General features: G+C 42.3%; 1 protein-coding gene across 1 annotated transcript in view; it reads left to right on the plus strand.

The window, feature by feature from the left end:
- NLK (nemo-like kinase) overlaps positions 1-15,517 on the plus strand; it is a gene marked incomplete at its 5' end in the record, with an annotated part of 40,579 nt that extends 25,062 nt beyond the window's left edge. The window contains 8 exons of the mRNA XM_010021039.1: positions 6,544-6,650; positions 6,956-7,041; positions 7,677-7,886; positions 8,676-8,777; positions 11,588-11,674; positions 13,271-13,469; positions 14,237-14,330; positions 14,818-15,517. Of these exons, the coding sequence (XP_010019341.1) occupies positions 6,544-6,650; positions 6,956-7,041; positions 7,677-7,886; positions 8,676-8,777; positions 11,588-11,674; positions 13,271-13,469; positions 14,237-14,330; positions 14,818-14,872 (940 nt within the window). The remainder of the gene's footprint in view (positions 1-6,543; positions 6,651-6,955; positions 7,042-7,676; positions 7,887-8,675; positions 8,778-11,587; positions 11,675-13,270; positions 13,470-14,236; positions 14,331-14,817) is intronic.
- Between the last annotated feature and the right edge of the window lie 6 nt (positions 15,518-15,523).

Raw genomic sequence — 15,523 nt, forward strand, 5'->3', positions numbered from 1 at the left:
TAACGTGTCACTGATGCAAAGGTGCACATTGTCTGTGGGTAACTTATCAAGCTGGATTTTAGACCATAACTTGACATGAGAATGTCGTGGCTCGCTCCCTTTGCAAACCTGGGGTTATCTTTGGGTTCGAGGTTGGCAATTTCAGCATTCTTAAATACTGAAAATTCAGTCACTGAGCAGGGCGAGTTCTTACTGACTGGTTGGAAGAGAAGTTCTGTGGCTTGAAGCAGGTTGTTCCAGTTTTTAAATTGCAAGAACTTCCACTACTGCAATGAGTTAAGTACAGATTTATATGGTACAGAAAGCATCTAGAAATAGTGTGAGATTCAGAACAAAGAAGTATTTTAAATAGGGGTAATTCTGTTCTCTGCAGAGACTCTACTAGCTACAGACCAGGAATCCCAATAAAGGTTTTCTGCCTGGATTAATCCCACTGTCTGCTCTCCTCTTTATGCTGTTTTAAAAATTCAACATGCTGAGAGTCATTTTTGAGACCTTTTTTAGCTAATAAAAAATGAATTAACTTTGTAATTTGCGCTGAATGAGATTATTTGTTTATATTTTATTTCTTATGTGTGTAGGAAAAAAATCTTTTCACCAGACTCCTGCCCAAAACAGTGTTAAGATTATTTGCAGAGTTTTATGAACTGTTCAGATATTTTTACAACGTGCTGTTAGTAACAAAATATCCTTTGGAGACCTTAGTAAAAGTGGTATTTTAGAGAGCAGATAATCAAATATCCCAACACATTGACATTTCCATTATCAAATTAGCATTTCAGTCCAGGGATCTGCCATGCAGCTGAGGTCAGCTAATAGACTGCTGTGCTTTCTGTGGAAAAGCCCAAAAGCAAACACTGCAAATTAAACTCCGTGCTGAATTGTTGGAAGTGAACACTTGAATCATATTCACTTGAAGCATATTCAGTTATGTGTAGTCTCATTGCACTGCTGCTCCTTTCACAGCTTCAGCCACTGTCTTTCCAGTTGAGAATTCACAACCAAATGGTGCAAACAAAAACTTCCCAAACCCAAAATTGTTACCAAAACCTCTGTGAACGAGGCAGGGCATAATGACATGGCTGTTGTAAGCGTGACTAAAACCCCTGCCAGTCAGTGTTCACCTGACAACGTGTGCAAAAGTGTTCTGGTGGGGGATTTGGGTTTAGTTTCTAAAATTGTATCGGTTTAATACGGTTGTAATTGGGACCCGAGAGCTTTTTCTGTTACCTGGATGCATAGTAAAGGTTTATAGAAATGTAAGGCCCTGTCCCACAGGTGTCCACATCGTCTGTTCTGCTTAACTTGCAAGTGACTTTATTATGTTGGTGTCAGTCTCCAGTGGGGCTTTGGGTGCACCAGCTTAAACTGTCATGGTTAGACTTTGGCAGGTTGGTTTTTAATTACTGATGGGTCTTTGCTGCTGTTTTGTATGACCCACTTCACAAGACATTTAATGGGTGGGAAATTGTCATTCTTTATTTTTAGATAAACTGATGTTTGTGAAATATGGTTTGATCTATTTATAACACCTTGAATGGATTGGAGAAGAAAGTAGGCGCATTTTAAACTCGGTCATTTTAACTGAAGTACAGCGTGATTTACTCATTGATCACCAAATTCATTGGTTCAGAATATTGCTCAACTAGAGCTTTTTGTATGAAGTTTAGATAAAGCTCTTAAATTCTGCTTTGAATTTTCTTGCATATGAACAGCATATAAGTAGTCCTCAAAAACTGGATCTTGGTTATTAGCACTAGTTCAATGGCCTCATTTTATAACAAGTCATATGAGTTATAAATCAGATCTAGGTTAAGGATTACTACTTCCATGTAATTGTACAATCAAGAATATTTAAACGGGATAAGCTTATTTTTATGAGCTCAGCTACTGCCAAGGTTTGAATACAAACCCAAAATGTTGGTTTCCTTCATGGTTAACTGATTTTAAGTCATTCTGACTAGTTTTATAGGGCTGTCCTGTTTCAAGTTGTTTGAATTTCCTGCCTCAGGTTGGTAATAGAAGACCATTTGCTTTGTGTAGTTTTCTCTCTCCTTTCTTTTGAAATAATTGCAGTAAGTGCACTTAGGACTCTTAAATTCATCAGAATAAAGAAATTAAAATCTAGTGAGGTTTTTGGTTTAGAATGAAAATTCTTTGCAAGCTCTTAGACTGGGGTATTATGTGAATGTATAATGACATTTTAGGTAGAAAAATCTTTGTGAGCATTTAGCATCTTATACAGATATTGGTATTTTTGACAATATACCTAGTGCAAAAAGGAGTAGATATTGGAGCATATGTTACTCTGAGTGTTGCCTTGATAAAATAAATGAAAAAGAGGTTGTTGGTGAACTTTATGTTTTTATGTTCATCATTAAGTTCATCATTAAGCTGAAGTTCAAGGCTTATCCCTGCAATCATCAATTCACTTTGGTGGAAGAGAAGCATACACGAGCTTGGATGATGTCTGGTTCTGTTGTGTGCCTGGTTCCCTGCGTGGACTGGCCTAGCTTTAAAGCACATGGCTTACAGAGATAAAGAGTGACTCAGCTTTTGGTAGAGCATCTGAGAAGTGTTTCATTCCAGCTAACATATCTCTTAATTCTGACTGAACCGACTTTCAGCGATAGGTTTACAGTTGGACTCTGATCTTAAAGGTCTTTTCCAACCCAAATGATTCTGTGATTCTGTGGTTTATAGCTCTCTCTTCTCCAATTACAAAAACTTCTGCAATTGATTTTAATACTGAAATCTGCACCTGGATAAACACAGACATTTTCTTTTAAGAACTATCCTAAGTTTCTATAGTAACTTTCTGAAAACTTTTCCCATGAAAGCGACTATTAGAAGCAGCTGAGAAGACATCACTTTTGTCACCCTCATTATACTGACTAGGAAAGGTTTAAATACCAGTAGAAGCAAAGGTGTGCAGTAATTCCTTCCCATTGATCTTATTAAGAGGTGAAAGAACTGTTTTCTGGCAGATTACGGAGTAAATCCCTCATATATGTGGGCTGGAGGAGGGTAGGTAGGGACAAGGTAAGATTTGGTTCCTGCAGCCAGTAGAAGGGACAATGCCCACACTGTTGGGGGACCAAGGAGGGTAAGTTCAGGTTTCCTGTTCTGTCACAGTATCCTTAGAAAGAGTTCCCTTGTTGAAGTGCTCATCTGAAATGTCGTCACGGCAGGTTCCTCTGGGCCAACACACAAACGAGGACCTCAAGGATTAAGAGGATTAGTACCCTCTGTGGGAGGCTGTGGGTTGCTGATTTGCAGCTGGTAACACAACAGTTTATAGTGCTGGGTCAGGCAGGATTGTGACTTAGATTCTCACTTAGATACGCATGAGAGCAGCATGGCTTGATGTACTTTGTGCAGGTAATGCAAGCGTGGTGCTGTCATTGTCAAACAGAGAAGTGCCTGAGGGACTATCCTAGATGTCTGCTGGGATGAACTGTGCCAGAGTGGCTGTTCTCTGCACCACGAGGCTCCTTTGCCTTGGGTTAAAATCCTGCTGTATTCAGCAGTAGGACTGTAATACCTTTAGTCCAGTTTCTGCAAAAGCTGGTTGGATAATACTGCCTGGAACTGCAAATGTTTTCCCCACTGTGCACTGAAAGTGCCTCCAAAAGCTGCTGCCAGTGCTTGTCTGTGCTCTGGGACACATGCCATAGATTGCCATTTCTGCATAGCACAAGTAGAGGTGACTTGGTGGCAAATACACTTATATCAGTAGTTTTACCTGTAGCAGAAAAGTCACCAAATTTTAAACATCAAACAAACATAACTTAAAAAATAATTTCGACAGGCATTAGATTAATTTTTTTTTTTTAACAATTGTTGCACTATTTTTACATGGGCCAGGTCTTTTTTTTCCGTGTTTTTTTCCATGTTTTGGGTGTCGATACAAAATGAGGATATTATAGAAATATTTCTACATGGAAGCAATGAAGTCTGCAAAGAGTTACAAGAGAACAGAGGTGGCATCACAAATATAGCTTCTGTGATGCTAATGTAAAAACAGGTATCACTGATGTCTACTAAAATAGGAGAAACCCCTTTGTCCCTATTTATAGAAAATACTGAAATCTGTGAGCTTTGTTTTCAGTATCACGCAGTGGAGACACCTCCGCTCCACCCTTAGCATCCATTCCACCAGCCCCTGGATTTGTTCACAGAACACTGGCCTCTTCTCAGAAAAACAGCTACAGAGTTGAGTTTTGTGGTGTGCAGAGGGCTGGTAAAGCAGGAGCCAGTGGTTTTGGGGACACTGATCACAGAGTGTTCTTCATCTCATTTTCACGTGTGTGCGTCACTTTGCAGGATTTACCAACTCAGCAGCTCTCCCAGTCAACAGAGCAAGTGAAGTCCCAGCATTTGTCCCAGCATTTGCCTTGGTAATTATTCCAAAGCAAATTGGTACATTTGTAGTTCTAATTTTATACAGCTACTTACCTAATTACTGCTGTCAGGAGCAATTTCTCTCTGGTCGCAGCGCTCAGCTTAGCTGCGTGTTCCAGCTCCGGTGACCACCTCAGTGCCAGCACGTTTTATGGGTCGACTTAAGAAAGAAAAGCGCAGGTACCTGTTTGAGTGATGGCTTGAAATCCCAGAGGGGTTCGTGGTTTGGTTTTGCTAAACGTTTATACTGGCTGGAGCAAAGTGATTGACCTGCTTGGTACCTACTGTTTGTAACAGGCAGGAACATGGAGCCAGTGCTGCTCCTGCTCGTTTCGAGACCCTCATTAAATTATCTAGAGACAATAATCAGATAGCTGCTGCTCAAGTTAATGGCACCTCAGAGCCCCTGTCAAGAGAGCTTTATTTAATGCGCAACAGACCTGGAGTGGTGCAGGTGCCATTTCAGGCCCTCATTTAATTTAAGCTGCTTTAGTTGGCATGGCAACTAGTTGAGACATCTGGGAGACATTATGTCGGGATTGAGATTTAGGGGGATTTGTGGCGTAGCGCAACAAAAATCTGATCAGAATAAAGTGCAGAGTAATGCTTCAGGATTATCTTCAGTATTTTACATTAACAGTGAAACATAAAGATTTGTTGCAGCCACAAGGTAAAAAACAGAATGTAAAAGGCTGGTATAAATATTTAAGAGGGCGTTTGCAAGAGGAAGAGAGAAATGAGAGGACTCGAAATTACGGTGCTGCAGGGTTGGCTTTTATCTCATGAATTCTTCATGAATGCAATGTTAATTTGCTCTGGGTTTGGTCAAAAAGTTGGCAATATTTAAGGTATAAAATCAGTTTTCGTGTGACGTGCTGGTGGCAGATGAACACTTCGGCTGATGGGGACTTGGCCGGAGAGGGTTTGCGGAGCAACAGATGGAAGTAGAACATTGTGAAGGAAAACTGGAGTTTTCTCTAGGTTGTTGTGAGTGCCAATGAATCGGTGATAAAGGTAAGAAGTGGCTGAAGTTTCAGCTGAAGCTGACTTGCTGTGTTACACGAGATAAGGATCTTGACTGAAGTCAGGGTTTGCTGTTACATTTCAGGCTTGATGTGTAGCTGGTTATAAAGAGCACTGAACCAGCTGATAGGCTGCTGCAGGATAATGGGGAGATGTAAAGCCAAAGCAAACTCAGCTGCTGCTTTACCTTGAACTGAGAATGAACCTGGGGCGCCAAGGGAGAGACTAGACTGGGGCCCAGGAGATGCAGGTTTATTTCTCACTCTCTCCTTGATCTTCCCCACAACCTTGGCAGTGTGCACCACCTCCCTGCTGCACTTCTGTCTGTTTGAATGTGGCAGCGCTTGGTGTGACTCTTCAGTGCCCTGCTTTATCCTCTCCTTACCTTAGCATCAGCCACAGCATAAACAACTCTTTGTCCCTGCCAGTATTTGTGACCATCGCTGTGTTCTGCACATCCCTGAGTACATGAAATAGTGGGTGCTGGTTTTTTAGCTTTTTCTCCAGAGAGAAGTTTGGGCTTTTTTTCTCTTCTGCTGTTAGAAGAGGGTTTATCACTGGGATTTGTGTGCATGCAGATGTGATGCTTGAGGAGGTAAAATAATGGGTGCTGGGTAGGTTTAGGGAAGCATATGTGATTTTCAAAGTCTCGGTTGCTGCTCGTGGAGGGACCTGAAAGGTACCTGTGGTAAGAGACCTTCACCCATGGGCACTTGCCCGTTCAGCTGGTTAAACCATGTTGATGGATGTCCACTGAGAAGATGCTGCTTCAGCTGTTCATTATTTATGGTTTACTGATCTTAAGAAAAAACCTAAAGGATTCAAGATGTCATTAATTATATTAATTAATGTTTTGAGTTGTAATTTGACTTTGGAATGATTCTGTAACAACCACCCTAATGCAAACGCTGCTTCATTGAGTCATCTCTTCTTTCACGACCCGTTTTTCATTTTCATTCTTGTAAGAGTCTGGAGACTTGAGCTCTGAGGAATCTTTATTCTCGTTCACTCGATAGCTCTGACCTGGGAGAGCTCAGATTCCTGGGAGTTAAGAGTAAATGTTTCAAGAGATTATGTGCTGAACTTTCTGCTTTTGCCTTAACTCATAAACTGAAGATATGTTGTCACTGAGTTGATGCAGAGTGACCTCCATAAGATTATCGTCTCTCCTCAGCCGCTCAGCTCGGATCATGTCAAAGTTTTTCTTTACCAGATTTTAAGAGGTAATTTTTCTTCTTTTCAATTCAATGAAAACTATGTAACAGTAGTTTTGGGGGGTTTTCTGTTTCTTAATGGTAATTCTGGAGACATCCTCAACTTGAGTAAGTTTCCCGTGGAAACTTGTTCTTTTTATTTCATATTATGAATGAATAGCAAGCATTAGTTATACAAGTTATAAGAACATCGCAGCACTGCTGCCTCCTGTCATAGCCGTGGGTAACTTACAGAGCAGCAAGAGCCTGGGCTCAGCCTTCAACGTCTTTGAAAGGAAAAAAAGTATTTACTGCAATTTTGTTTAATGTTTCAGGTCTGAAATACCTCCATTCTGCTGGCATTTTACATCGAGACATTAAACCAGGGAACCTACTTGTGAACAGCAACTGTGTTCTGAAGGTGCTACTTAACTTTATTGAAAATGTCCATAATATGTCTGCTGTTCATTACAAACCCAGAGTGAATTTTTAAGTAAAAACGTTTAATGTGAACACTTTCCTGAACGTCATTTTAAAAGAAAAAAAATCCCACAGATTCCTTAAAAACTATACAGGCATGCTAAATATATATTAAAAAAACCAGGTTTGTTTGCACTGCTTTGCTCAGCATCTGATCGTGATAGCTTGGGTCTGTTCCCAAGTGAGCAGAGGCTGAATCTTTCTGTAACATTTGAGGCATCTCAGGAACAATGAAATCTGGTTTGGGATGAAATTCTCTGTACCCAGAGGTTGGCAATATCTGTTTGTTTGTGTTTTAGTGCAGAGGTTTTTAATCTCTGAGATGATAAATACTGTAACGTCAACTAAAAATGGACTGTAATATAAAATAAAATTATAGAAAGCTTAAGTGGATGTGGAATGAAGTAGCATAATTTCCTCCCATTCCCCTTTCCCTTTGCTTATGCAGTTACAGCAGATAACTGGTTATTTAAATGCTGGTTCGGAATTCCCTGCTGCGTTACCAGAAGGTTACCTACTTGAAATGCATTAAATGTTTTGGTTATTTCAATTTTTTTATTTACCTTCTCAATTTAGATTTGTGATTTTGGATTGGCCAGGGTGGAAGAGTTAGATGAATCTCGACACATGACTCAGGAAGTTGTCACCCAGTATTACCGAGCTCCAGAGATCCTGATGGGCAGCCGCCACTACAGCAATGCTATTGACATCTGGTCTGTAGGCTGCATCTTTGCAGAGTTACTTGGGCGAAGAATATTGTTTCAGGCACAGAGTCCCATCCAGCAGGTATAATCAGATTTCCCTTTAGCGTTGTTTTACTGCATCATTTCACGAAATCAGTTACACTGGTGCCTTTTGAACCTCCAACTCGCTTTTGTGTTGCTTGGTTTACACACAGGCGAAAGCCCAAGCTGCTCTGAAATCTGAAGTGGTGGCTTCAGGCAGTGCTGAAAGCAGTGGTTATTCACATGAGCTTCTGCAATGTGTAATTTTTTGTAATCCCCTGTAATCCGCTGCAGTTCCAAAGCCGCCTGTAGCATGTCAGTGAGATAAGGTAGAGGTGATACAACCGGGATCAAGCTTTTTGTGACAACTATTAGGAGAAAGTAGCAAGTTTTCTGTCAAGATGTAAGTGGAGATACAGAGATTCCTTCTGTCCTGAACTAGTAACTTAATCTCAGTGGTTCATGGCGTATGCCCAGAGGAGGTCAGTTAAATTCAAAATCAATGTTTGGTAAGAATTGTCTGTTTTAACACTGAAAATTCAAAATCTGGTTTTTAATACTTTATAAACCCCACGTTGAATGCTGCTGACATGCATCTAGATAATGAAATCAGGCCTCGTGGTGAACCTCTTCCCGAGCACGTGGGAAGTGCAGGGGCTGAGACGAGAATTTCTACCTTGAGAGGTGTTAAACAGGAACTTTCAGGAGCTCGCTGGGAAAATTGTTTCCAGTGGTTTTTCTTGTGACCTTTCATGCCTTAAGTGTAACTCACGTTAACTTAAGAATCCGCTGTCGTAGTGACGTGTCTAATGTGTCGGAGGTCTCAGATGTCTGTGTTCTGTACCTGCAGTTGGATTTGATCACAGACCTGTTGGGAACGCCGTCACTGGAAGCGATGAGGACGGCTTGTGAAGGCGCCAAGGCACATATACTCAGGGGTCCTCATAAACAGGTATAGCTGGGGATGCCTGACCTTCACCTCAGTCAAGACAGTCCTTCCATCAGCCCCCATCAGTCAGCATCTCCTCTGTGCAGGGAACTACTGCAGCACATTGCACTGTTTCACATCGCGCTTGAATTCTCGTGGCATGTTTGTTCTTAAATACTTCGGATATTTAATGTCAGAGCTGTCTCTGCCTGTAAACCAGGTTGAATTCACCAAAGGTGGCTGTGGTGTAGCAGTGGCAGGGCTTGATGTACTGTTAAAAGGTCCAAAGAAATGCTTGGGCAGGAAGGCATAGAATCACAGGGCAGTAGTAAAGCAATGGGTCCATCCAATATGGTCATTTTTATGACTGTTACTAAAAACTAACCAAATGAATAACCTGTACTAATGAAGACATCAGATCTTTCCAGCAGTTAAGTTTGCATCTTTATGTTGAAGTAAGTTCTCAGATGTCTACTCACCACAATAGTAGTTACCATAGAGATGAGCATTGAATGTATATTCTGCTCTATTATTAACTTGTGGGAGTTCTGCTGCCTTGGCACTTTGGATTCACTACATCAAGTTGTCTCTATTCCATTTTATGACAGGTTTTTTTCTGTTAACATTAATAATAGGAGGGTTTCCTGAAGTCTTTCTCTAGTTTTAAAACAAATCAAGTGTATTTTTTTGCTATCACTTGCTAGAGGAGTTGTAACTTTGAAGCTGTGCTCTGTAGTGCTCTGTAGTGCTGCACTTACAAGGCTTGAGGTGTTTAGAAGAAGAAAAGTTTTATAGCGACTGAAGGTGGGAGAAGTGCATCCACTGTACTGACATATACAGACATGCAACAGTATACAAACACATCCACCTGCTTTAGAGAATACGTTGGTTTAAATTCTGATGGTTTGATGATTGTTTGACATTTCCAAAGCGCAGGAGTTGTGCTCTTGGTAGCAGTAAGCCAGAACTCTGGAATTTTCTATTAGCTTCGTTCCATTTGTTAAACCAGGATGTTTTATCAAGAACTGAAGTGGGTACGTAAATGTCTTCTGATTCTCTCATCCCCATGCTGAGACTATTTTTGCACAAGCCTCCAAAATCATTTGTCTCTTGACCCACAAAATGATGGGAATACTAAAAAGCAAGTGAGGTGAAATGGCATAAAACATTTCCAATATAGATTTAATGCTCATAGGAAATAAACTGTAAGCAGTTCGTTCTGTTTGCTGAGGAAAACAACATTCATTTTCCATGGAATGCCACAGGAGCTGAGCAGTCTCTGGAGCTCGTTTGCAGCTTGGAAATAGGGGGTTATGGTGCAGCGAGGTGATCTCTTGAATGGCATTTCTCTGGTTTCAGCCCCAAGCACACTTCATGTTTGAATGCAAATTCATGGCTTTTCATCTTCTGAAATGGAGGCTTTGCTGGTTATAAATATCTAAATGTTACCAGTTTCTTTATTAGATTAATAGGGAGAGAAAACCAAGTTAGAAGTGGCGATCACTCTGTCGCACAAGCTATTTTTAAGCGATGTAGGTGAGCACAGTGGGAGTTGGGGGGTGAAGCATTTTGCTGCTTCATGTAAAAATAGATTAATGCCTGACGTTCCTGGTTACAACCCCACACCCCGTGTGTGCTGCCAGCAGGGAGGTTTACAAGCCACACAGACTTCTTTGTCAGTTTTGTGTTTAAAACATTCACTTCAAACTCCATTTAAGTGGACTGATAGCGCTGCTCGACTGGGGCAGGAGGAGGAGCGTCTCCTCCCACATTCCCATGTGCCTTAAGGAGTGGTTTGGAGTTCCCTGGCAGTCAGGGGCTGACCCACTTCTAAAAGTAGAACGTGTTGGAGTTCATTCCCTCCCTGTTGTGGTCCTTGGATTCTCTATGGAAGAGAGAGATCCACAAGGATGCACCTGGCTTGCTATTAGACCCAACCGCTGATCCATGTCAGGGCTGTCTCTGATCTCCAGCTTTGGACCTCACTGCAATTTGTCAAGAACAGGCTGTTCCCAAAAGCCATGTACAACCACGTGCTCTTGGAATGGCAGAAAAGGGCCTTAAGTGTAGCAGAAGTGCATCTTTATTTGTATTGAGTGCAAGATCTGTAAGTAAGGAACGCCAGCCTGTCTTTCTGCCCCAGTATATGGATGAATCCATAAGGTCTTTTCATTCTCAGCTAAAACTGGAAGCTCTCAGATGTTCAGGCTGTCGTGAGTGTGAGCAAAGCGAGGAAATAACGGGAGGAAGCTGATCTGCAGAGCTGTGTTTGTGGGGCTGACCAGAGCAAGAGCCACGCTGCTGCCCCCGGCTTCTGGGCTGTTCCAGCTTCTGCGAACCACATGGTTCATAAAGCAGGGGGAGGCCAATGAACCCCCTCCTGCTCCCCCAGACCCCCAAGCCTTGGTCCTGGCCTGTGTATGTAGAACGCTGAATGCCTGAAGGTCGTTCTAATTGTGGTGGATGTCACTGTCAGTTAGATGTGGATCACCGGGGAAAGGAAAAGCAAAATAATCCACAATTTGGCAGTGACCAAGATCAGAGAAATGGAATACTGGAAACGATGGGGTTAACGAACCCCTGAGCAAAATACAGGTTTGTTCAAGGACTGCATCTGAACTAAGGCAAAAAAATCAATTAGATCCATAGTAGAATTGCTGAGTTTTGTAATAGTGGGTTTTGTCTCTTTGGGAAGCGTTAGGCAGCAAACGTCCTTTTCAACAGGAAGTTTGTCCTTGGTAGCTGTAAAATAACACGGGTGGTAACAGCGTTCTCTTGCTGATGGATCTGACAGGACAACTCTCTGTATTTTCTGTCTCCCATTTCCCCTACAGCCATCTCTTCCTGTCCTATATACACTTTCCAGTCAAGCTACACATGAAGCAGTTCATCTCCTTTGCAGAATGTTGGTCTTTGATCCAGTAAGTATGATTTAAAATTATTTCTAATACTGTTTGTTTCAACGCTTCTCGTTGCCTGCTACTTAAATGAGTATTTGAGGTAAAGAACTGCTTTAACTGATTTCTTCCACGTGCATTTTTTAGTGCTTTTGGTCCGTAAAAGACATAAAAGTATCACCTTGTAATGGGTCACTTAATTCCCCCCTGGAATAGGGGGTTTGCATTTAAAACCTATTGGTCTTCTGAAGGAAGCTGCGACAGGGTGTGAAAGATGAGGGTGTTGGTGACTCACGCTCGCTTTTCCCAGCGAGGTGTAGGTAGCAGAACATCGGATTCTTTGCTGCTGTTCTAATTGGAGACACGTGGGTGTTCGTGGTCTTGCAACACACACAAAATTCCTTCTGCATCCGCACAGTCACATAACAGGATCTCGCTTTCCACTGAGCATCTGCTTTGCTAATGAAAATGAGCTGCTGTGGATTGTGGGTTTCTTCTCTCGGTACAAAACTGGCAGTGGAGTTGATGGTTATTCCATTCCTACAGACCCCCCCATTTCAAATGAAAGCCGGACAGGTTGGCCGTGCTGCACAGGAGGGAGCTGGTACCTGATGGAGCATTCAGAAGGCTGCCCCCTTGGCTTTATTATTTTAAACCTTCAGATTGTTTTACTGCACAAAACGCAGAAATGTTAAAACATAACTTCCACGTCAACAAACTTCAGTAGTTTCCTTTCTCCCTCAACACTTCCAGTGCTGGTGTTCCCAAATCACATTTAAACACATGGGGGGTTGTGTTTTAAAGACTGGGCGTGATCCTTTAGCAGAGCTGAGTCTAAAACATACCCTGGGAATTGGGACACGTGGGTTTTCCTTCCATTTCCTTTGCCACTGCTTTTGCTTTGTAACTTTCTATGTCAACGGATTTCGTTACAGACTCTCGGTAGCAATTCTACCCCAGTCCTCACAGACAGAGTTCTCCTTTTTTGACTTATCCTTTGCTCGGGTTATGCACAAAAAACCCTCTTAGTAATGTGCAAGTAGCTTTTGTAATTCCAGCCACTGCTCTGCCCCCTGCGCTTCCTTCACCCCTTGTCTTCTGCAACTCGATGTCAAAGTGTTTTTTAGAGCTCCAGATGCCGTATCCTGAACTACTCCGTTATCAGTGATGCTCAGATTTGTGTTTTACTTTAAATATGTCTTGAGGACACACTGGAATGTTTTGCAGACCCGCAAACTGCCGTGTTTGCCAACATTAAATTCTTTGGGCTTGTTTAGATTTACGGAGTCAGAATTTGAAGGTTATTTGGAGGAAATAACTGTTGAAAAATACATCTCTGAAAATCCCATCAGCAGCATCTTCTGTCACCAGCTCTGGCACAGGAAGGTCGGAGTCAGCGCAGTGCTGCTGCTGCTGCTGCTGCTGGTTTCTAAGCAGAACCTCCCCTCTAGTGGCGGGGTTTGCAGCTCCAGAACATTTCCTGACATGAGCCAATCCTTTAACGTGATCGGGGGGTTATAAACCAAGTCAGGGTTAATTGATGAGCAAGTGTTCTTTAGACTGCTCAACGCCTCTGCAGACATTCTAACTGATCTGTTTTCCTCCAATGCCGTATTTCAGTCCAAAAGAATATCTGCTAAGGATGCCTTAGCCCACCCGTACCTCGATGAAGGGCGGTTGCGATACCACACTTGTATGTGTAAATGTTGTTTCTCCACATCTACTGGAAGAGTTTATACGAGTGACTTTGAACCCATCACTAACCCCAAGTTCGATGACACTTTTGAGAAGAACCTCAGTTCTGTTCGGCAGGTGAAAGGTGAGTCGTAGTTAACTTTGCATCTGCAGTTACCTTCCTGCTCTATCCCTTACAAGCATGTGGTTAGGATGTGCAGCCTCCTGTCAGTCAGGTCAAATGAGGAGAATCAGTCCTGCTCCCTGGAAGAGGAAGCTGCTGCCACAGATGGTTACTAAATGCCAGCAGTTGCTTTGTGGCCCTGGAGATTTGAAGCCTGATTCCATCATAGCAAACAGGCCATAAAACAGGCTTTGTTGCCTTTGAAACCAGATCCAGTGAGGAAAGCAGAGCTTTAACAAGAGCAGCGTGATAGGAGAAGCAGTGGTAGGGATTTGGGCTCTGGTTTGTGGCAGCTCGAGTAACTCCAGAGGAAGAGAGGGAGAAGAAATGTGTTACCTCAGCAGTTCCTGACAAACAATTCCATTGCATGGAGCTCGATCCTGGCACCATCGCAGCTGCTTGTGGAAGAGCAGCCCCTTGCCAAACCTGCCATTAGTTACACCCTAAAATTGGGATTTAACCCATAACTGGTTATCACCAGGGCAGCGTTACAGTGTTCATTGGGGCGTTATTTCATATAACTTTATTTCAGTGTGCACAGAAGAGTTCTGTGTGAGTCCCTGTGGTGAGGTCTGGCATCGGATTCGATTCAGAGAACCTGGAATTCTCTTATCCTTATGAAAGTGTACTTCCAGCAGAGGAAGCTCCGTTTCCCTCCAGCCTCCTCTGCATTTCACTGGAGCAAAGTGTTAATCCTGTGGTGTTTTTTATTTTTCTCCTATGTACAGAAATTATTCATCAGTTCATTTTGGAACAGCAGAAAGGAAACAGAGTGCCTCTCTGCATCAACCCTCAGTCTGCTGCTTTTAAGAGCTTTATTAGGTAACTGTATGTAATCACATCTGATATTAATACACATTTATTAGTAGTACAGGATTCGCACATCCGATATGTTGTATGTTCTAAGTTTCTGAGAGTAGGAAAGGCCCATGGATAACTTCTGGGGGGAAAAAACCAACCACCTTTGTGTGGTTACATTATAGGATATTTTAATGAATTCTCCTAGAATTTAAGTAAAATGTGCCAAGTAATATCTTTGTGTAGAAGCACAGAATTCGGGCTGAACATGAGAATTGAGAGATTGGTTGCAGAACTGCACTGTAAAACCAGTAAGAGGCAGGACCGACGGGTGGAAACCCGTTAAGCCAACAAGGAGATGTGGTGGAGGACTTGGTGGTTGCCTGTGGCTCTGGGGCCAGGGCTGGGTTTGGTGGGTTTGCTGTCCCGGCAGTGTCTGCTCCAGCATTAACTGTGGTGTCTACGAGCCCTTGCAAGTGAACACTGATTTTCTGTGTCGCCTGCGTTGCAGTTCCACGGTTGCTCAGCCATCCGAGATGCCACCATCTCCACTGGTCTGGGAGTGAAGTGGAAGAGAATAAACTACTGAAGATGTAATGTAGCTTTCCACTGGAGTCTGGGATTTGCAATTCTGGAGGTTAATCATGCTTGTACTGTAATTTTACTAATGAAGTTTTAAATTAACAACCACTACTTGTACAATATGAATAATATTTAGAGACGTACTAGACTTTTAATCTTGTAAAGTGGTTGTGCTTTTAGAAGAGAATATTTTCCCCAGAGTTGCACGTGTTTGATGAATTGTGGTGCAGCTGCGGTGGCTCAGCCCGGAACAAACGGAATCGAACCAAATTGGGGAGGGTTTGTCTTTTTTTTTTTTCCTTTTCCTTTCTGTTTTTTATTGCAGTGGGTCTGTACAAACACCTTTTGATATTGAGCCATTCCTGAGGATTTTGGGTTTTCTAAAACTAAGGAATACAGAAAACTTGACTGCGACCAATCATGAAGTCCCGTTGGGAGACAGCGGCCACGCGATGGCACGTCCCCGACCGAGCCCTATAAATAGCTTCTCACTAGAGCTGTGATGGTGATGTGTGCTGTTCTAAAACCAGATGTTGTGAGTAGAGAGAATGAGTTTGTGACTAGGAGAGACTAAACTTCTGTTTCCTTACCCAGTATAAATATATATATATATTTAATCTATTTTTATTAGAAGT

This window comes from Nestor notabilis, unplaced genomic scaffold, assembly GCF_000696875.1.
Source record: "Nestor notabilis isolate BGI_N333 unplaced genomic scaffold, ASM69687v1 scaffold21800, whole genome shotgun sequence".
Lineage (NCBI taxonomy): Eukaryota > Metazoa > Chordata > Aves > Psittaciformes > Psittacidae > Nestor > Nestor notabilis.